This window comes from Gaeumannomyces tritici (genome assembly GCF_000145635.1).
Source record: "Gaeumannomyces tritici R3-111a-1 unplaced genomic scaffold supercont2.5, whole genome shotgun sequence".
In the NCBI taxonomy this organism is placed as follows: domain Eukaryota; kingdom Fungi; phylum Ascomycota; class Sordariomycetes; order Magnaporthales; family Magnaporthaceae; genus Gaeumannomyces; species Gaeumannomyces tritici.
Genome location: NW_008804549.1, coordinates 3,600,079 through 3,618,819, shown reverse-complemented (window position 1 = coordinate 3,618,819; position 18,741 = coordinate 3,600,079). Strand labels below are relative to the sequence as shown.

General features: G+C 59.9%; 7 protein-coding genes across 7 annotated transcripts; 5 read left to right on the top strand and 2 right to left on the bottom strand.

Annotated features, from left to right (window-relative positions):
* Positions 1-3,329: 3,329 nt before the first annotated feature.
* Positions 3,330-5,450, bottom strand: GGTG_10167 (DL-glycerol-3-phosphatase 1). The gene is made up of 4 exons (XM_009228033.1): positions 5,413-5,450; positions 4,459-5,263; positions 4,234-4,343; positions 3,330-4,057 (listed from the first exon to the last, which is right to left on the bottom strand). Exons 2-4 carry the CDS (start codon positions 4,569-4,571, stop codon positions 3,558-3,560), a joined length of 723 nt encoding a protein of 240 aa, XP_009226297.1. The 5' UTR covers positions 4,572-5,263; positions 5,413-5,450; the 3' UTR covers positions 3,330-3,557.
* Positions 5,451-5,729: 279 nt separating this feature from the next.
* On the top strand, positions 5,730-7,490 carry GGTG_10166 (hypothetical protein; the record flags this gene model as incomplete). The annotated part of the gene is made up of 2 exons (XM_009228032.1): positions 5,730-5,757; positions 5,848-7,490. The coding sequence occupies 2 exons, from the start codon at positions 5,730-5,732 to the stop codon at positions 7,488-7,490; spliced, it is 1,671 nt and encodes a 556-aa protein (XP_009226296.1).
* A 519-nt stretch (positions 7,491-8,009) lies between these two features.
* GGTG_10165 (hypothetical protein) lies at positions 8,010-9,596 on the top strand (the record flags this gene model as incomplete). The annotated part of the gene is made up of 1 exon (XM_009228031.1): positions 8,010-9,596. One exon carries the CDS (start codon positions 8,010-8,012, stop codon positions 9,594-9,596), a length of 1,587 nt encoding a protein of 528 aa, XP_009226295.1.
* Positions 9,597-10,042: 446 nt separating this feature from the next.
* Positions 10,043-12,460, top strand: GGTG_10164 (delta-1-pyrroline-5-carboxylate dehydrogenase). The gene is made up of 3 exons (XM_009228030.1): positions 10,043-10,367; positions 10,454-10,561; positions 10,681-12,460. The coding sequence occupies exons 1-3, from the start codon at positions 10,179-10,181 to the stop codon at positions 12,181-12,183; spliced, it is 1,800 nt and encodes a 599-aa protein (XP_009226294.1). The 5' UTR covers positions 10,043-10,178; the 3' UTR covers positions 12,184-12,460.
* A 548-nt stretch (positions 12,461-13,008) lies between these two features.
* GGTG_10163 (hypothetical protein) lies at positions 13,009-16,008 on the top strand. Its single transcript, XM_009228029.1, has 2 exons — positions 13,009-14,816; positions 14,939-16,008. Exons 1-2 carry the CDS (start codon positions 14,166-14,168, stop codon positions 15,611-15,613), a joined length of 1,326 nt encoding a protein of 441 aa, XP_009226293.1. The 5' UTR covers positions 13,009-14,165; the 3' UTR covers positions 15,614-16,008.
* A 285-nt stretch (positions 16,009-16,293) lies between these two features.
* Positions 16,294-16,698, bottom strand: GGTG_10162 (hypothetical protein; the record flags this gene model as incomplete). The annotated part of the gene is made up of 1 exon (XM_009228028.1): positions 16,294-16,698. One exon carries the CDS (start codon positions 16,696-16,698, stop codon positions 16,399-16,401), a length of 300 nt encoding a protein of 99 aa, XP_009226292.1. The 3' UTR covers positions 16,294-16,398.
* Positions 16,699-16,951: 253 nt separating this feature from the next.
* On the top strand, positions 16,952-18,129 carry GGTG_10161 (hypothetical protein; the record flags this gene model as incomplete). The annotated part of the gene is made up of 2 exons (XM_009228027.1): positions 16,952-17,466; positions 17,766-18,129. The coding sequence occupies 2 exons, from the start codon at positions 16,952-16,954 to the stop codon at positions 18,127-18,129; spliced, it is 879 nt and encodes a 292-aa protein (XP_009226291.1).
* Between the last annotated feature and the right edge of the window lie 612 nt (positions 18,130-18,741).

Below are 18,741 nucleotides of genomic sequence, written 5' to 3'. Positions count from 1 at the left end.
GTCGTCCGTCGGTCGGCCCCCCCCCCCCCCCCCCCCGTCCGGCATAAATGCAGATAGCGGCAGGCTCGCCCGATTTTTACCCGCTCTCCTCCCCCATTTCCAACCTGGAAATTAGTAGAGCAAGGGGGTGCCACGTGTGTTATGGCGGGCAAGGTGGTTCGTGTCTATGCCGACAGCGGCAAGTTTGGACGAACCTAGGCGCGCGCGCGGGCACGCTGAACGCCCGCCCGCACAACGACCGCCGACTAGCCCAAAATGCGACGGGTGGTCTTGGACGGTTGCCCCAAAAGCACAGCCAGCATGCAGGCGGCGCGACGTGCTCATCCGACCGACCGACCCAGGCACCACCACACCACACCGAGCCAGAGGGGGGGGGGTGTGGGTGGGTGGGTGAGTGGGTGCCCTGTGTGCCCTGTGTGCCATGGGCCCACTCCGCTTACCCTGACTGGGTCGTGCATTGGTACCTCGGTCGTTGTATGGCGGATACCTCGTCGTGACCTTCAGCCCAGGCTGCGAGGTTTTGCTTGGGCTGGATGGAAGAGCTCGTGGGCGGTCCGGTTCCGTCTTTGCTTCCCCCCCTCGCTTCCCACGCCCAGGTTTCCTTGCTCCACGCGCCATGTCCCTGCGCCCTCAGCTCTACCTGGGTGGGCGGCGGTTGCGCCCTATGCGCCGTAAGTCGTTTCGTTGCTTTGCTCCCACCGCTTATCAAATTGACATCATCTGTGCACCGGCGAACACGGCCGTAAACAGGAGTGCGGCTGTCGTGTTGGCTGGGCTACCTGTCTATTATTTAGGCGTCGCCGTGCTGGGGGGTTTTTATGACAGGCGACTCGCGTAGACTACCGATGTGATTTCTCCCTTCGCCGGAGGGCGTCAAAACCCACCCGTCGATTGGTGTGGTATCTTTCCATGGAGCAGACGGCCCAGTTTCTACCTCTGTGCAGGTCGGGCTCCGGTGCGGTCAACCACGCATCCAGGCCCGGATATCTCGCCCGGCAGCCTGGTTGAGCCTCATGGATCAGCACCTGCCAGCGGATGGCCCCTGTGCCTTACTACAGGTTGTAGCGAAAATGGATCGAATTCTGCCCCGTTGCACTTCTCAAAAGCCGGATGGCGGCAGGATTTCGTCATCTTTTTCTTTTGCGGGAGCCTGACCGGTCAGGCCCATGTATAGCAGCAGCAGCAGCAGCTGCAGTCCGTTGCTGTTACTGGCTTGGGGGAGGCGTGCAAGTCCCGTTTATCCCCGCCCCTTGAACTGGTCGAGGACAACCGTCGTTGGCGACCGTTAGTTGGCCCTGCCTGCTTTTCCGCCGTCTACCAGCTGGCGTGCCCGAAAAAGTGCCCCTTTGGCCAAGTTTCTCATCTCCACTCGCGGGGCCGCGCGCTGCAGGGGAAATAGGGATATCCCGCGCAAGCTTGCTTTCAGCGACGCCACACGGAGCCGGTAGCTCGTCTAGCCTCGTTTCGCAACATTTCTTTTCTTCTTCTTTTCTCCCCCCCTCTGCACTTTGGCGCCACAAATGGCCTCGCGCTCAGGTACTTTTTTCCTTTCTTTTTCTTTGTTTATTTTTTGTTTTGCTTTGCGCTACTGATCTGCCCTCGTCCCGAGCCACCCGAGACGTGTGGCTGCCGTCACAGCTTCGTCCTCGCAAAGTGGACAGAACCCTCCGATGCCAAGGAAATTCGTAATTTGTAGCCAAGGGACGTCTTGTGAAAGCGTGAGGTGACTGGAGGCGATATATTCGCCATGGGAACCATTCCGGCACGTCGTCCGCGTCGGGTGCGGCCCCTCGGGGATCCTCAAGGTTACTCAAATCGCCGACCACTATATGATCAAAGTCACAAGGGCGCACACGCCGCTGCTAGGCGGAAAGGGTGTCACCGCAGGGACCAGCAGCCGAGGCGCTCTGTGTGCCCGCAGCCTACCGTGATTTCACACACCCCCCCTCCGGCTGCTTCGTCACCATCCCCAGCAGATCAGGTCGAGGGCAACCGGAGAAAACGCTCCAAAGTATTGTAGCCGGCTGGCATGGCGGGCGGACTGGCTCTCTGGGGCTCCCCGTCCGTGTCACCTGCTGATTTCGGGACCTTGCAGTATGCCCCTGGCGAAGCACGGAGCCTCTCGTGCGGCTGGGAGAAACACGAAGAGCAAAAAAAGCAACGGTGCCTCTAGAGTGTGGCGAAGGAAGGGGAGAAAAAAAAAACAGGGACACCTACAGAAGCGTTGGGCAAATAGTTCTCTGCACCGACCTAATTCACCTGCGAGTGTAAAGGGGTGGCGTGATGGTCGTGAAGGGAACGTGCGGTGCCGTCTTGCTCTCCTTGACGTGCCCGTCCCATCCATACCCTTCAGAGACATGCCGCCATGTAGCACAAGCACATATTTCCGACGCCGGACCGATGCTGGCGAATCGCGAACCTTCCGATCTCCGAGTGGGCAGGACCACCCACCATCTCCCGCCAGCCTGCCCCCTCGAGCGGCCGGGATAGCGATCGGCCCAGTCGCGACGTCACCTGGAGGCCAGAGCAGGTTGCCGGAGGCCGCTCGTCTCGGGGCAATCAATCGGTCCTATGGTGAAATCCACCCACACAAAATACGCTGGTATGGACCTGGATCGCTGACGAGGCGTTCTTTCTCGCGCCCGTCCGTCCATGGCAGCTACCTGGGTACCTAGTTGGGCATCCACGTAGCCTACCACGGCAGCCAAGCAAGTGTATGTATTTCGGACAACGATAAATCTGGACGTGTTTGGAGACCCGCCCCATCCCTGTTTCTATATCCTTTTCTGCTTCTCAACTTTGTTGGAAGCCGGCCAAGGGTCGCACAAGGCCTAGAACTTAGCATGCACGGGTCGAGGGCGTCGAGACTAAGAGACGGAGAGATCGGCATCTCCTGGCGGGGAGGCTCCGACTCGGAGGTCACCAGTCGCGTATGGAGCCTGTCGTGGTTGGGGATACATAGAAGTATACTGGATGGGGTCTATGGTGGGCCTTGCTTTGTGTTTAGAGGATAGAATCTTTTCCCATGGACTGGCACATACGAAAGTCCTCTACTCCCATTAATTGCTACCACCAACTTGTAGCCACGGGCACATCTCTTTGCCTACTTCTTATATACGTATATATTCTTTTCTGTCCCTTCCATTCTGCAGTAGATAGCGACGTGCCGTAGCACACCTCTCCTGGGGGCAAGTTCGTCTTGGAACGCAACAAGTTCCGTCATGTCTTCTGTCTCACTGGAATAACTTTTCCGCCAAACAATCCTGCAAGGGATCCTTTGTGGTAGGAATGGCCACAAGTAGGAGGAGAAGGGTCAAGAAAAGAACGGCGGGTTGGGGTAGCCGAGACGCAAATTGCTCTGTACCCGGCACATAACTATTAATTCAAGGCTATATCTAAAGTACCCATCTAGTCCCATCACTGTAAAGAGACAGGGAAAGGAGAGGCAGCCTCGTTGTTCTATAGACATCGTTCCTTGGCGTTCAATCACTCGAATCCGTCTACCGAGCCTAGCCTGGCTCATCCCGAAACGGTACCTCGGTTTGACTGGACTTCGCTTAGTTCGGCAGCCTCATCACAAGGCCATTCGAGATCTCCAGAGTGACCTTCCCTCCTTCGCCTTGCAAGAGTCTAACAGACTCCAGGTCCCGGACGACCCAGTCGGGCCCCGCGGAGGTGACCTGCTCGACCGTGTGGCTCGTAACGAGGCCGAGGACTTTGCAGCCGGCGGCCTTTCCTGCGCGGATGCCGGCGGGGCTGTCTTCTAAAACCAGCACGCCGGCGGCCTCATCCCGGAGACCGAGTCGATCCAGGCCCATCTGGTAGCAGGCCGGGTCGGGCTTGCCGTTCTCGACCGACTCGGACGTGATCAGGTGCTCGGGCTTCGGGAGGCCCAGGACATCGAGCCAGCCGCTAACGAGGCCGCGTGTTGCTGATGTCACGATGGCCCAGGGGCTGCCGGCGGCACGGATCGCGTCCAGAAGCGCCCGAGCACCCGGTATCTCCTCGGCGTCCTCGCCGTACAGCTTCGGGATGGCTGCCTCCATCCGGCTGACATCTGTATAGGCGGGTGCGTGAGCCATGTTAGCTGAGCTGGGCAGCCCGCAGTCGCGGCGTACCGAGTTTTATCGGGCCCCCGAGTCCATGCCCTCGTCTTGGAGCGATGGCCGCTGATAAGGAAACGGATAGTGAAGCGCCCCCCGCAGTGGCCTCTGATCTCCTCCGCTAACTCACACTCGTAGTTGGCCTTTTCAGGAGCGTAGTGCTTCAGGACATCAACGCTCCGGCGGCCGTGTGATGTCTCGAGAATCACGTTTGGGTCAACCCCGATTTCCTCTCCAACGCTGCACCAGGGGAACAATTCATTGTCAGCCACTCTATATTTGGCACTGGCGCTGCCCGTCTTAACATCATCTCCCTCCGCCGCTCTTCTGCTCGCAACATCTTGACATGACATACGTGCTCCAGTGTTTCACGATGGCATTGGTCGAATCAATGATGGTGCCGTCCATGTCGAAGAGGAAGCCATTGAGGGCGATCCGCTCGGGAGGGGCCGTGTAGCTAAACTCCATTTTCGAATCGTGCAGGGGGCGTCCAGACAAGCCTGTTTCGTGTTACTCTGAGAGGTGACGCGTTTATAAAGCGATCAAGAAGGAAGGGATGCTGTCGTGGGTGGGCCTGCCGGGTTGATCGGGGAAATAGGCAAGGAATGGAAGTCTGTGACGGCAAAAGCACAGATGGAGCAAGTCAGACGGGAGCGAGAGATAACGGAATTGGTCTAGCAGTGCGCAAGGGAGGGAGGTATATGCTGTGCGAGCCCGTTTTATTTCCCAAAATCTGCGGCGGCGGAGTTGGCGGTCAGCGCCGCCGCCGACTCAGCCAACCGAATCTGCGCATGGGATTTTTTGTGCGGCCTGTTTGGGAAGCTCCGCTCTGGTAGCTCAGGGGCTAACTTTACTCAGTCGCGATTTCCATGCGCCCACTCGGCGTGTCGAATTCCAGAACCATGCTCGCCAGCGTGGGGATCTGGCCCGTTTCGACTCTAGAGGCCGTGAAATAATATACGGAATGTCGCCGTGGGGGAGGTATCCCAAAACAGTCGAGAACTGCATATCTGGACACAGATCGGTGGGGATTTCGCTCCTGCTCATCACTTTATTCATGAAACCAAAGGCTCGCCTTGACACGCAGACTCGGTTAATCGTTGGAGTGGATCATCATGAACCGTCGCCCGAGCCGCATGACGTTGAGAGACACGTGTATTCTGTTGGTTGTTGCAACTCTAGTTAACGCAGTATCGAGACCATCGACTTAACGGCTTTCATTTTGATGATCCTGTTACAGGGATCGGAATAGCAACGTGGGAGAGAAGGGCGGTGACTGCCGCTACAGAAGTAGGAGTCAGCTACTTACCATCCCGCTATATGGATAGTCGTGGCTCTTCGTTTGCTTCTCGCCCCCGATCCCATGGTTGTTGGAACGTGGGGTGGATGCGGGCAGGTGGGGCAGCTGCCGGTCATCTCAAGCGTTATCTTATCAGGAAAGTGGAGGGTGGGCAAAAAATAGGCGGATGGGGTACGAACAAAAAAAAAATCCAGGCGCATCGGTGTGCCTTGAGTGTTGTCCCGCTGACTTCCCGTTTGGCAAAGGACAGCGTCACCACCTTCAGATCGCATTGGGTAGTTATTATTTGAATTCCATAAAGGCCCTGCGACGTGCCTCTGGTCAAAATGGCGGGCTCAATTAATAAACCCAAAAGTATGCGCGGCCCCTGGCTCCTGTCACTGTCGTGTCGCGCGCGGCGATTATGGTGGAATCGCTTCTCTTGCTAACCTCAAAATTTTGCAGAGCCCATGTCCAAGCGGACTACCAGTCGGCTACGGAATAAAATCGAGAAGAAGTCCAAGGCGAAGCAGCGGAAGGACAGGAAGCTAGCAAAGAAGAACCCAGAGTGGCGCTCAAAGCTCAAGAAAGATCCCGGGATTCCAAACCTCTTCCCATACAAGGAGAGGCTCCTGCAGCAAATCGAGGAAGCCAAGATCCAAAAACAGGAGGAGCTCTGTCGGAGGAAAGAGGCGGCCAAGGCGGCCAAGGCACAGAAGGACGATACCGGCGCAGATGATGCCGCTGAGGGCGCTGGTGTCGGCGATGGCCACATGGGAGACGACGGCGAGATGATGGACGAGGACGACGTCGACGAGTTGGATCCCATGGCTGCCCTCATAGCGAGCGCCCGTGCTGCCGCTGAGAAGTATGACGAGGATCTGGAGACTGACGACGACTCGGGGATGGACGACGGCGATCGCGACAACAACGACGACTCGTCGGAGGGAGACGAAGACGAGGGCGCGATCGAAGTGACAGGAGGAGCAACATCGCGGAAGGCATATGACAAGGTCTTCAAGCAGGTTGTCGAGCAGGCCGACGTCGTCCTCTACGTTCTCGATGCCAGGGATCCTGAGGGCACCAGGTCAAGGGACGTGGAGCGATCCGTGATGGCGGCGGCGAGCGGCGGAAAGCGACTGATCCTGATCCTCAACAAGGTCGATCTGATCCCGCCACCCGTGCTCCGCGGCTGGCTTGCGCACCTGCGCAGGTACTTCCCTACGCTTCCGCTGCGGGCCTCCAACGCGGCGCCCAACGCCAACACCTTCAACCACCGAGACATGACGGTTCAGAGCACGAGCTCGGCATTGTTCCGCGCGCTCAAGTCATTCGCCGCGGGCCGCAACCTCAAGCGTGCCGTTTCCGTCGGCGTGATCGGCTACCCCAACGTCGGAAAGTCGTCCGTCATCAATGCCCTCATGTCCCGCATGGGCGGCCAGCGCTCTGCCTGTCCCGCAGGTGCCGAGGCCGGCGTCACCACGTCCATCCGGGCGGTCAAGATAGACTCCAAGTTGACGCTGCTCGACTCTCCTGGGATTGTCTTCCCCTCGACCACGGCGACCTCTTCGGCAGCGTTCGTGCCCAAGAACAAGGCCGAGGCTCACGCACACCTTGTGCTGCTGAACGCAGTGCCCCCCAAGCACATTGAGGACCCCATACCTGCCGTCACTCTGCTGCTCAAGAGGCTTTCAGCATACCCAGAGCTGTCACGGAAGCTTAGTGAGGTCTACGACCTGCCGCCACTCCTGTCCAACTACGAAACCGGCGACGCGACCACGGACTTTTTGGTGCAGGTGGCGCGGAAGCGGGGCCGTATCGGCCGCGGCGGCATTCCAAACATTGCTGCGGCGGCCATGACCGTGGTCACGGACTGGCGTGACGGGCGGATCCAGGGGTGGACCGAAGCCCCAGTGCTTGCGGTATCCGTAGATGGCAAGGCCGCTGCGGCTAACACGGGCTCCGTCACTGTTGTGAACGACGAGGCCACGCTGCCGGACCAGAAACAGATCGTTACCGAGTGGGCCAAGGAGTTCAAGCTCGAGGGCCTGTGGGGCGCTCTTGACGATGCGGTGGCTGCCGGGCAAGAGGATTCGATGCGGGAGTAAGACGATAGCGGACGCTCTGGGTCATGATGGCGGAGGGCGTGGACTGCAAAAGTACGATCACAAGGGGCGTTTCTGGCGTTCATAAAACACGGGCTTGTTTGCTCTTGGCATTCGATTTTACGACATTAAGATCCCCCTGACCAGCGACTTGTGATGTCGCACTGAACTTTCAAATCGTTTTCCTCCATGTGCTAACATACTGGGCCACCTAGCCTTCGGCTTGTCGGGATGGGGTCGCAGAGATCTTGTGCTCGTTTCAACTCCCACCGTCAGCCGACATCGCAACCATGGCAAAGATATGCAGGACAAGCAGCGGCAGGCGTGACTTGGAGCGAAGCTGATTAAGTCTCGTTCGGCAATGAAAGGCCCCTGACAAACATGTCACAAAGAGCACATGGCCAACTCGCCCTCCCTTTGTCTGGACACAACAAAGCCATGGTCTCACGTAGCAGGGTTCTTCGAACTGAAATGTAGGCTCCATGATAGTCACAAAGAGTGTCTACATAAATTCAGGCCAAAATGCTTCACTCTGACGTCGACGCTCCCTCCCACACCACGCCCACCTACTCACTACAGCCTTCAGCCATCAACAGCGGGGAAACCATCTGCCAGCATCATCCATTTCCCTCATCTCACATCACCTACACCATTACGATGGAGGCACACCGATCCTGGCTGGAGGAACTCCCTGTCGAGCTGCAGGCCGAGATCGCCAACTATCTTGAGGGTCCCGACCTTATTGCCTTCCGACAGGCTTCCCCCGAATTGGCGGCAGCGGCGTCAGGCGCCTTCGGAACGCATTTTCTCCCCAGTCTAACTACGGACCTTAGCCGGCGCAGCCTGTCCCGGCTCCTCGGGGCCGTGGGCTTCCCCCACCACCGCCGCCGGGACCGCGTGCTTCACATCGTCCCCTGGGCGCAACATCGCATGTCCTACGTGCAGCGGCCCAACGACTGGGCGCGTGACGCCGCCACGGGCCGGCTCGACCTGGCAACCCCAACGGGGCGGGCGGTGCTATCGTGCATCCGCGACGGCTTCCACGGCTACCGCTCTTTCGCCATCTCCGACGAGGCCTGGAACGACCCGGGTGTTCCGCCGCCGCCGCCGCCGCCGCCGCCGCAGCAGCAGGGCGCCGGCGGCAACGATAGGGGGCCGATGCACCTGTACCCGACTGACGCGCTCGCCCTCGTGGTGGCGCTCGCGGCGGACCCCACGAACCCGGCGCCGGTGACGGCGCTCGAGGTCTCCCTGCGGAAGAGAGGTATTGATGAGCCCCTGCTCGACCCCGAGGCCCTGCGCCGTGCTAACTGGGACTCTTTGAAGACGCTCCGCTTTGACGTGGAAGAGATGGCCGACCCCGCCGACCCCGCCGTCCGGCCTTTTATCCATACCCTGCTCGATTCGGCGCTAAATCTCGAAACGGTCGAGATCCGGGGCGGGGAGGTGCCAATCGCGTGCTGCGTCGCGCTGCTGTCTCAACAGCAGCGCGTAATCCGCAGCCTTAAGGTTGGAGGCCGACGCGGCCGCCTGAGCGGTGCGTCACCACTGGTGCTCCGCGATTGGATGGAGTCCAACCTCGGCGGCGATAAGCTCGAGTCGCTGGAGTTCGACTGCATCTACCTCGAAGGCACCTCGGGCGATGTCAACCCTTGGGAAGGGGTTCTCGCCAGGGTGCACGCCGCGTTCCCCAACCTCAAGAGGTTCAAGATGATGAGGTGCGGGATGGTGACGGTGGCCTTTGAGTACGAGGCCCAGTTCATGTGCCCGCTCTTCCAGATACTGACCGCAAGGCTAGGCCCGGCCAGGACCGGCTGCCCATCCGGCGATTGTGTTTTGAGCCATGGGCGGTGCTGCGCCGCCTTTTCGGACGAGCACGGCGGCACCTTCCGCCTCATGTCGGTGCCTCAGTTCGTCCAGCTCCCCCCAGGTCAGAGCGGCCCCCTGCAGTCCACGCTCCACGATTTCGATGTGGAATACGAGCTTGGGCCCGAGGGAGCGGCCGAGGGCATGAGGGGCGCGCTGAGCGACATGGCTCAGGGCATGACTCGTCATTCTCAACTCGACCCTTGCCCAGGAAGGCTGGCTCCGGACCCGAACCAGGCCTGATTAAGGCAGGTGATCCCCCACCCATCCCCCTCGGGGACACTTTCATAACCCCCTTCTTCTACGGCACAGAATGGCCGGACGCACAATACATCCCCTCCCTTACGGGATGAACAGATGCATTCGGCACACCCCGGTGGAGAGTAACCGGTGATTTCCAGAATCTAGATAATTTGTATAGAACAACCTAACCCTTGAATGTCGTTGATTGGCCGCTGCGGGCAGCGACCCGACCCCGCAGAACCCCTCAGCAAGTTGAGCCGCGACAAAGCGAGGACTCGCCCACAGGCTCACGTCACTGTCGATAGGAGCAGCCCCCTGGCAAGGGCGATATCGGTCGGGCTGGCCCGACGGTGCGGAGGGGAACGGGCATGAAGGTCCAACCAACTCCCCTGCTGGAGCCGCCACATCCATCCGCGCTTCCTACGTTCCTGGCCGAGACACTGTGTGTGCACCTGATGAGAGGCTAGCCGCGGGAATTGGAAATCTCTGTGTCACTGAAACAGACCACACACTAAATAAGCTTCCGAAGCTGCGACTTCTCCAAACGTGCTCCCTCCCGTGCTCCTGCTTCCTTCTTCCACAATGGCATCAAGGCGAATTGGCCTCTCACTGCCGCTGTCAGCACCGAAAACCACAGCCCGAACCTTGTACTCGCCGCATCACACGCTCTGCAGAGTTCCGATAATAGCCAGAGCCGGCCTGTCGAAAGCTCAGATCAGGATGTCGACCATAGCTTCCTTCAAGATCCCCAAGGTGGCCAACGAGCCGAACGTGAGTGTTCCCGGGATGCTCAGAAGGGCAAACGTCGGACGGCTTCGCATCTGGACCGCGGCTCACATGGGAATGCGACATTGCAGCAACACTATGCGAAGGGCTCGGCCCAGCGGGAGGGGCTGACTGCTGCCCTCGAAGCTCTCAAGAGCAAAGGGCCCCTGGAGGTACCAATTGTAGTCGGAGGGAAAGAGGTGAGTAGACGGATACCCATGCCTCATATCCATGCCTCGAACTCGGTTCTTTCCCAGCTTCACATGTGGTCGGTCCGAGTTTGTTATCTGACTATAGCCACGGATATGGATGGATTCAGATCAAGACGTCGTCGACCGGGACCCAGGTGAACCCTGCGGATCACAAGACGGTAATCGCAAAATACTCCAAGGCGTCTCCTGAGGATGTCGGCCGCGCGATCGAGTCGGCCCTGGCGGCCAAGGCCAGCTGGGCGTCTCTCCCGTTCCACGACCGGGCGGCCATCTTCCTCAAGGCAGCCGACCTCATCTCGACCAAGTACCGCTACGAGATCATGGCGGCGACGATGCTGGGCCAGGGCAAGAACGCGTGGCAGGCCGAGATCGACTCGGCGGCAGAGCTGTGCGACTTTTTGCGCTTCAACGTGCAGTACGCAGAGGAGCTGTACGCGCAGCAGCCGCAGCACAACTCGCCGGGCGTGTGGAACCGCGTCGAGTACCGGCCGCTCGAGGGCTTCGTCTACGCCGTGTCGCCCTTCAACTTTACGGCCATCGCCGGCAACCTCCCAGGGGCGCCGGCGCTCCTGGGCAACGTGGTGGTGTGGAAGCCGTCCGACTTCGCCATTGGGTCCAACTGGCTACTCTACAACATCCTCCTGGAGGCGGGCCTGCCGCGCGACGTGGTGCAGTTCGTGCCGGGCGACCCAGAAGAGGTGACCAAGGTGGCGCTCTCGCACCGGCAGTTCGCGGCGCTGCACTACACGGGGAGCACGGCCGTGTTCCGCAAGCTGTACGGCCAGGTGGGCGCGGGCGTGGGCGAGGGCCGGTACGTGTCGTACCCGCGCATCGTGGGCGAGACGGGCGGCAAGAACTTCCACGTGGTGCACTCGTCAGCCGACGTCGAGAACGCGGCCGTGCAGACGGTCCGGGGCGCGTTCGAGTACCAGGGGCAGAAGTGCAGCGCCACGTCGCGCCTGTACGCGCCCGAGTCGCTCTGGCCCCAGCTGAAGCAGCGGCTGGTGGAGGAGACGGAGAAGCTCAAGGTCGGGGACCCTGGGGACCACGGCAACTTCATGGGCCCCGTGATCCACGAGGCCTCGTTCAAGAAGCTGTCCGGGGTCATTGACGAGGCCAAGTCGGACAGCAAGCTGAAGCTGCTGGCTGGTGGCAAGTACGACGGTTCCAGGGGCTACTTTGTGCACCCGACAATCTACGAGACGACAGACCCGCAGCACAAGCTGCTCTCGACGGAGCTGTTTGGCCCGGTGCTGACGGTGTACGTGTACGACGACACCGGGGCGGACCCGGCGGCGGCCTTTGGCGAAGTGTGCAAGCTGGTGGACTCGACGTCTGAGTACGGGCTGACGGGGTCCGTGTTCGCGGCGGACCGGGCGGCGGTGCGGTTCGCCGAGGAGGCGCTACGGGGGTCGGCGGGCAACTTCTACGTCAACTGCAAGAGCACGGGCGCCGTGGTGGGGCAGCAGCCCTTCGGCGGCGGCCGGGCCAGCGGCACCAACGACAAGGCGGGCAGCCAGAACCTCCTCGGCAGGTTCGTCAGCGTCCGCACCATCAAGGAGGAGTTCAACACGACGACGTCGGTGCTGTACCCCAGCAACCTGCCTTGAGAAGGCCAAGCAAGCAAGAGGGGCACGCGCCGGCTGTCCGGGAGTGGGAGCCGGCGAGGCTCTGCTGCCGGCGGGCAGGTTTGGGTCTCGGCAGTGGGTCTGATGACTGGTCGCCTCCTGATGGGTCAGTCGCTGCTGTGGGCATCATGTTTCGCACGTGCGTGCCGTGTGTGTGTTGCTTAGAGGGCACTCTGTTGATAGGGTTCCTAGAACAAGCTGCCTGCCGAAACTGTAGGTGGGCAAGTATATCCGGTATCCAACTAGGTATATACTACTTTTACATAAGCACGTACAAGTACTGGCTACGATCACGAGGAATGCGTGAGTGCTCCAGGAAACTGGACGCGAGTATCTAAATGCCCGTCAAACGCTTCTTGTCATGCCAGACGGCAGGTGGAGGGGACGCATCCGAGTCAAGCGAGTGCCCGCATTGTCCGAATAGGGATTCCATGCACAAGGCAACCAGCTAGGGAGAATTCGCGAAGGATAAGCACCGACAAAGGTAGCTCCGGCCTTATTACGACGTGGTGGTCGTAACCATGTGGGCAAAGGCAATGGCTAGGAATCAAGCCTAGGGAGGTGTGGGGATCGGAAAGACGAAAAAATGTTGCTCATTATTTGGTTTATGCGGTGAAAAAAGACAATGAAACAAAAAAGCTTGACGCTCAGAAGCATGAAATTGAGGCGGAGGCTCCGTGTTCGTTTCCAGGTAGCATCCTATCAAGCAAGCACGGGCTTGCGGGCACGGACCAGACGACATCCACCCCCCAAAAGGTAGTCGCGTGCCTCGTTTCCAATTCCCGACCAACGTGGTCGAATTCTCGATCCTGATTGGCTCGCAGAGGAACGACGTTCGACGAGCAAAGCGTCGAACACTCGCCCCCCCTCCGGGGTAAGAGCACAGGTAGCCAAACGTTGCACGTTTCCTGCCCACTTTGAGCGGCTGGATGAACTTGCCCTTCCCCGAGGTACCTGGACAGGCAGGCAGAGGGCGGTATGGTATCTGGACGGCCTGCGCAGTAGGTAGGAAGGTGGCAGGCAGGCAGGCAGGTAAAGGAGCTCTCTCTCTCTCTTTCTCGCGTGCTATCGCTGGACGCGCGGCTGGACTGGACTAAACTGGCCCATCCTACGACTACCCTGATGAAAACAGACGAGGGTATGACGGCCCTGATGCTCTCCCAGCCGGACCTTCCCTGAGGGCCCTCCCTCCCTGCTCCATCACTTCCCCCCCCAAAAGGTACCTCCAGAAGGCCGTGTGCCCAGGTATTGCTATCAACCCTGGTCCAGGCACTTAGCTCCCCTGGCGCTCGCTCGTGCGGGCAACTTTTAGCTTGTCAATCCGCGTCCCATCCCATCCCATGGCTTCCCCATCCCGTATCTACCTACTCCCAACCTACCCACCACCACCACCACCGGCCGGCCAGCTTTGCTTCTTTGTTATCAACACATTTGATTCACATCCCCCTTTCGCATCCATCTCTTAACTCTGAAGCCGACAAAGCATCGACGGCTTCCTCCCTCCTGGCCATACACCCCCCACCCCGTCGCTGGCAAACAATGCTTCTAGGACCCGACCGCTTGCATATCCTCAGAGGCAACCGCGACTCCGTCTTGTAGCACGTGCTCTTTTATTTTGTGTCTTCCTCGTGGTCGGTCTAACAATCCATTGCTACATTAGCCTGTCTTGGGGGCACTCTTCTTTTTCCTTTTTTTTTTGCCCTCCGCATCACCTATTTGCTCTTTGGTTCTCTCTCTTTCTCACTGGCATTGCTCATTGCCCCTGAATCCAAACCACATCCTCTCCTCCGACTCGCCTAGGCTTGGCGAGACGGAGCTAAAGTTGAGATAGCAGATTCCCAGTACGTACGTACCACGAGACAGTGCATCTTCGTCAGCGCCACCACTCCAGGTGTTGGTCCGGGCCTTGAAGCCAACCCTGCCTGAGGCGACACGTCACCTATCTACTTGGTCCAGCCGGCGCGATGCCTCGTGCAACACATCCCCTCACCCCGGCCTCGTCCACCGACCTCAAAAGCCAGGATGGCAGCAAGCAGCTCGCCTCGCTCCAAATGTCTTTCGAACTCCCGCCACCAGCCCTAAGTGGTGCCCAGGCCAAGGCATCTCCAGCCGACTCGGAATCGAGCCCCCGGCAGAGTCAGGCCAAGACGCAGTACCCACTGCAAGCAAGCGAGACGGTCAAGTCTCGACGTAGGCCGTCGACTCTCCAAGGCAGCGCGGCGCTGGTGACGGCTGCCAAGGACTCGTTTGCGCTGCCGCCACCGCCGACGAGGTCTCGCAAGATCATCCAGATGCAGCCCCGGACACAGGACGAAACCGAGGTCCAGTCGTCGGGCGGCGGCAGCGGCGGCAAGAGCGGCGGCGCGAAGTCTAGCGCAGCCGCCGTCGGCTCGGGGGCGGCCGTGGGTGGCAGCTCGACAGGCGCGGGGGCGTCGGCGGCCGGCAAGAAGAAGCAGTCGTCGGCCACGAGCGCCGCCGGCCGGAAGATGGCGAGGAAGACGGCCCACAGCCTGATCGAGCGCAGGCGGCGGTCCAAGATGAACGAGGAGTTCGCGACGCTCAAAAACATGATCCCGGCCTGCACGGGCGAGATGCACAAGCTAGCGATCCTCCAGGTGAGCAGCGCAATTTTGAAATGACAAGATAGGGGTTGGGGTAGGGCCGGCGAAAGGGACGGGCCGGACATGTGGCAGCCGACGACTGACATGCTCATCTCTCTCTCGTCTGACCTTGGCAGGCCTCGATCGAGTACGTGGGCTACCTGGAGGACTGCGTGTCCAAGCTGAAGGCGCAGCGGGAGGACGCGTCGGCGCCGATGGAGCTTGCGCCGCCGCCCATGACCACATACGATGGCGCCGACGAGGACCAGCATCACCGGCTCGGATCAGGTCCCGGATACGACGCGTACATGGCGAACTCGGGCGACGACGACGAGGACGGCGACGTCGACATGCACGGGGGCGCGGAGCTCCCGTCGCCGACCTTCACGGCCAAGGCGGCGGCGGCGGCAGCGCATGCGGCGGCGTCGTCGACGACGCACTCGACGTCGGTCTCGCCGGCGCTGCTGGGCGCCGACTCGCGGCGGCAGCGCCACGACTCGTACTCGTCGGCCGTCTCGACGCCGGTCCTGGGCCCCGACGGCCGGCGCTGCAGCCTGGCGTCGGCCACGACGCCGTCGCCCGCCTTCGGGCCCCAGACGTACCCGGCCGGGCTCCCGTACTCGTCGCGCCCCGGGTCGGCGCTGACGAGCCCCGCGCTGCAGCCGCTGCGCGACGTGGACCACGAGGCGACGGCGGCGCTGCTCATGCTCAACAGCGACCGCCGCGGCGCCGCCAACGGCCCGGTCGGGGCAAGCGGCGCCGGGAGCAGCACCGGCAGGGGCATGAGTGTCCGAGACCTGCTGAGCACCTGAAGAGGAGGGAGGCAGGCAGGCAGGCAGGCAACTAATTTCGGCCCAGCCTTGACACGAGCCCGAGATCTTTTCACAATGATCCCTGATGATGGCCCGGGAACCCCTCATATTACAGCCGACCTATGGTTCATGGAGTACAACCTCCTTGCAGACCCAGCCAGTCCCAGGTTGGTGGGCGAGGCGGGGACAGCATATGTATAAGAGAAAAAAGCAAAGCAGGCAGCACTATCACTTACCTGCCGAGTGAGGGGCCGAGTGAGGGGCCGAGCAGGGAAACAAAAGAAGGGGGCCAGAACAACCATGGATAGACGGATGGATCGATGGATGTGTGGGGATAGGATGTCGCATGGATGCGATGCTACCAAACCTACATATACAGCAAGCACCTGTGTGTGGACGGATGGCATGCCGTGACACCCTTTCGGTCATGGTAACCGGTGGCCGGTGAACAGTTCAGCCCATATGATCGTCGAGGGCGAGTGGTCCTCGCTTGAATAATTGGTATTTATTGGCATCTGATACTTGGCTTGGTAAGTATTTTATCTACCTAGGTGTCTGTCTACACACGTTTTCTTTCTTCTTCTTTTTTTTCTAACCAACTCAAAAGCGCACGCAAGGGGTGGACGCACAAGACGCGTTCTAGATCCCAAGGCTCCTTAGTCTAGGGGTCCTAATGTCCAGGAAGTGGGCAGATGGGCACCGCAGGTGTGGCCGTCGGGGCGGGCGCTGATTGGGCGGGGTGGGCTGCAGGTGCTGAGCACGGGTTGTGGTTGTTGCAGCACGTTTCACAGGCTGTTCTGCATCGTACGAGGCTCGGGCGAAAACAGCCGGCCCACGTCCCTCGATCCCTGTGGGACGCGGCGGTGTGGCACGTGACACCCCTGCCCAGAGCCTTGGGGTCGACCGACAGAACAGAGCCCAGCACCGGCAGGAGTCATGGATGCTGCTGGGCTGGGCTGCAGACGGCTAGGTAGAAGGGACCCTTGCCGCAGACCGTCGGTCGGGCCCATCCACCAGGCCCAGCCCACCGCACGGGCAGCGCCGACCAGCGGCAAGGCGCTCCACTCGCTCGCATCGCGGCCCATGTATAAGTCGTTGTTGATATCCCATCTGGCATTTTCCCTGCCCTGTGCCTTTTGCTCTTCTTGGCCCCTCGCTCTTTTGTTTTTTTGTTTGTTTGTTTCTTTCTCTCCCTCTCTCTCCCACACCTAAACTGTCCCACCCTGTCTACTGTTCCGCCTGACTCCTCTCTTCAGAGAGACGGGAAAGCACACCATCCATCATCGCCCAAAGGAAAAGGAACAGCACAAACAACGCAAACAAAACACCACAGCCATGATGCCGTCAACAGTGTCCGAAAGCACCATCAGCATCGGCTACCCGGAGTCGGACATGTCCAAGGACGACATCATCGCCGACCTCCGCCGCCAGCTCCAGGAGGCCTCGCTCAGCAGCGCCGCGTCCAGCGCCGGCGAGTCGGTGGGCCGCGGCAGCAGCAGCAGCAGCTCGCGCGGCCGCCGCCGCAGGAGAAACAGGAACCGCGGCGGCGTCGACGGCAACGGCGCCAACGCCGTCAGCACCGCCCTCACCACGCACTTTGCCAGCCAGAGGAATTTCCGGCCAAACCCCCACCACCACAACCAGCAGCAGCAGCAACAACAGCAGCAGCAATATCACGCACCGCCGCCGCACGAGTATCAGCAGCAACAGGCTGCCCCGATACATCCGGGAGGCGCCCCCGCCCAGACGGCCGAGAAGAAGAAGGGGGTCCCGCGTCTGCAGCTGGGGCTCAACCTCAACGTCGACCTCGAGCTCAAGGCACACCTCGAAGGCGAGTTGACAATCGCTCTACTGTAAGTCTTTGAATTCGATTTCTCATTTGGTTTTACTCCCTCCCCTGTTTCCTTACCTCTGCCCATATCACATCACCAGGTGAGGTATGGGGTAGTAGAAACATACAAAAGAAGGAGAAACAAACGGCGCCATCTTGTGGAGAGGAACAGCAGACTGACCCCAGCCCTCACCTTAACGCTATTGGTCACAATAGTAATGATTAAATCAAAAATACCGCATGGCAACCGTCCGTCGTCGTCATCCCGTCTTCCCCAACACCAAACCAAAAAAACAGAGTCGAAGACAAACCGTCAACCAGACCCACGTCTTCCACCGAGCTCAAGCTCGTCCCCTCGCCCTCGCTCCTCCGGGAAGGCGGCTGCGCGCGCGGTGTCACGACCACGGGCGGCCGCGAGGTCTTCTTCATGCGCGTCGGCCGCCTGCGCCTCGCCCGGCGCTGGCTCGACGGCACGGGCCCCGCCGCCCTCATCGTCGCCGTCGCCGCCCTCGGCTTTGCGGCCGGCTACGTAACCGCCAGTCAGCGGATCCTGCCGGATCACCATCACTGCCACGCGCCGCCCTCGTTCTCGTTCCCCTCCTCCTCCTCCTGTCTCGGCCTGGCGACGGTGCCACTGTCAACACAGCCGCCGCCTCTGCTGTCCTCGGCTTTTCTTGCTGGGTAGCCCGCGTTTTGCTGAAAAGCTATTTACCTCGGCGACGCTCGAGTTCCGTTCCTCGTTTCTTTTTTTTTNTTTTTTTTTTTTTGCTCTCTCTGTGTTAGGCGTCCCCCCTCACATAGCGACCCATGTGTCTTTAGCGCTACCGTCTGTATTATGACAATTATACCCTGTCCCCATTAGATCGAGTAATAGGACGGGTTGGGTTGGCGTTTTGCGGTAAAATATTTGGGACGCAACATCCGTTTTGGTATCCACAGCACGGTGATTTTACCGGCAACTTTCCGTTTGCATGTACGAATAGAAGAAGAAGAAAAAAAGCAAAAAAGTTGACTACCGTTGCTGGTTTGCCACCATCCAGTGACTTGTCGACGTGATCGGTTGGCCCTACTTTTCGTATTCGCCCCAAGTGACATCGACTTATAGTAAAGGTCGTGGTTTCCCACGGGCTAGTCGCTCGCTATTGATGGCCTCTTCATGGGACAAAACCAGCCCTGTCAAGTACGGTATCCGCAAGAGTAAGGACCATCAAGCGAGGCGACAAACGTTCAGACCTCAAAGATAAAAATTAGCAAGGCAGGCTGGCATGTGCGTAGGTATAATGACACCATGCCCCCC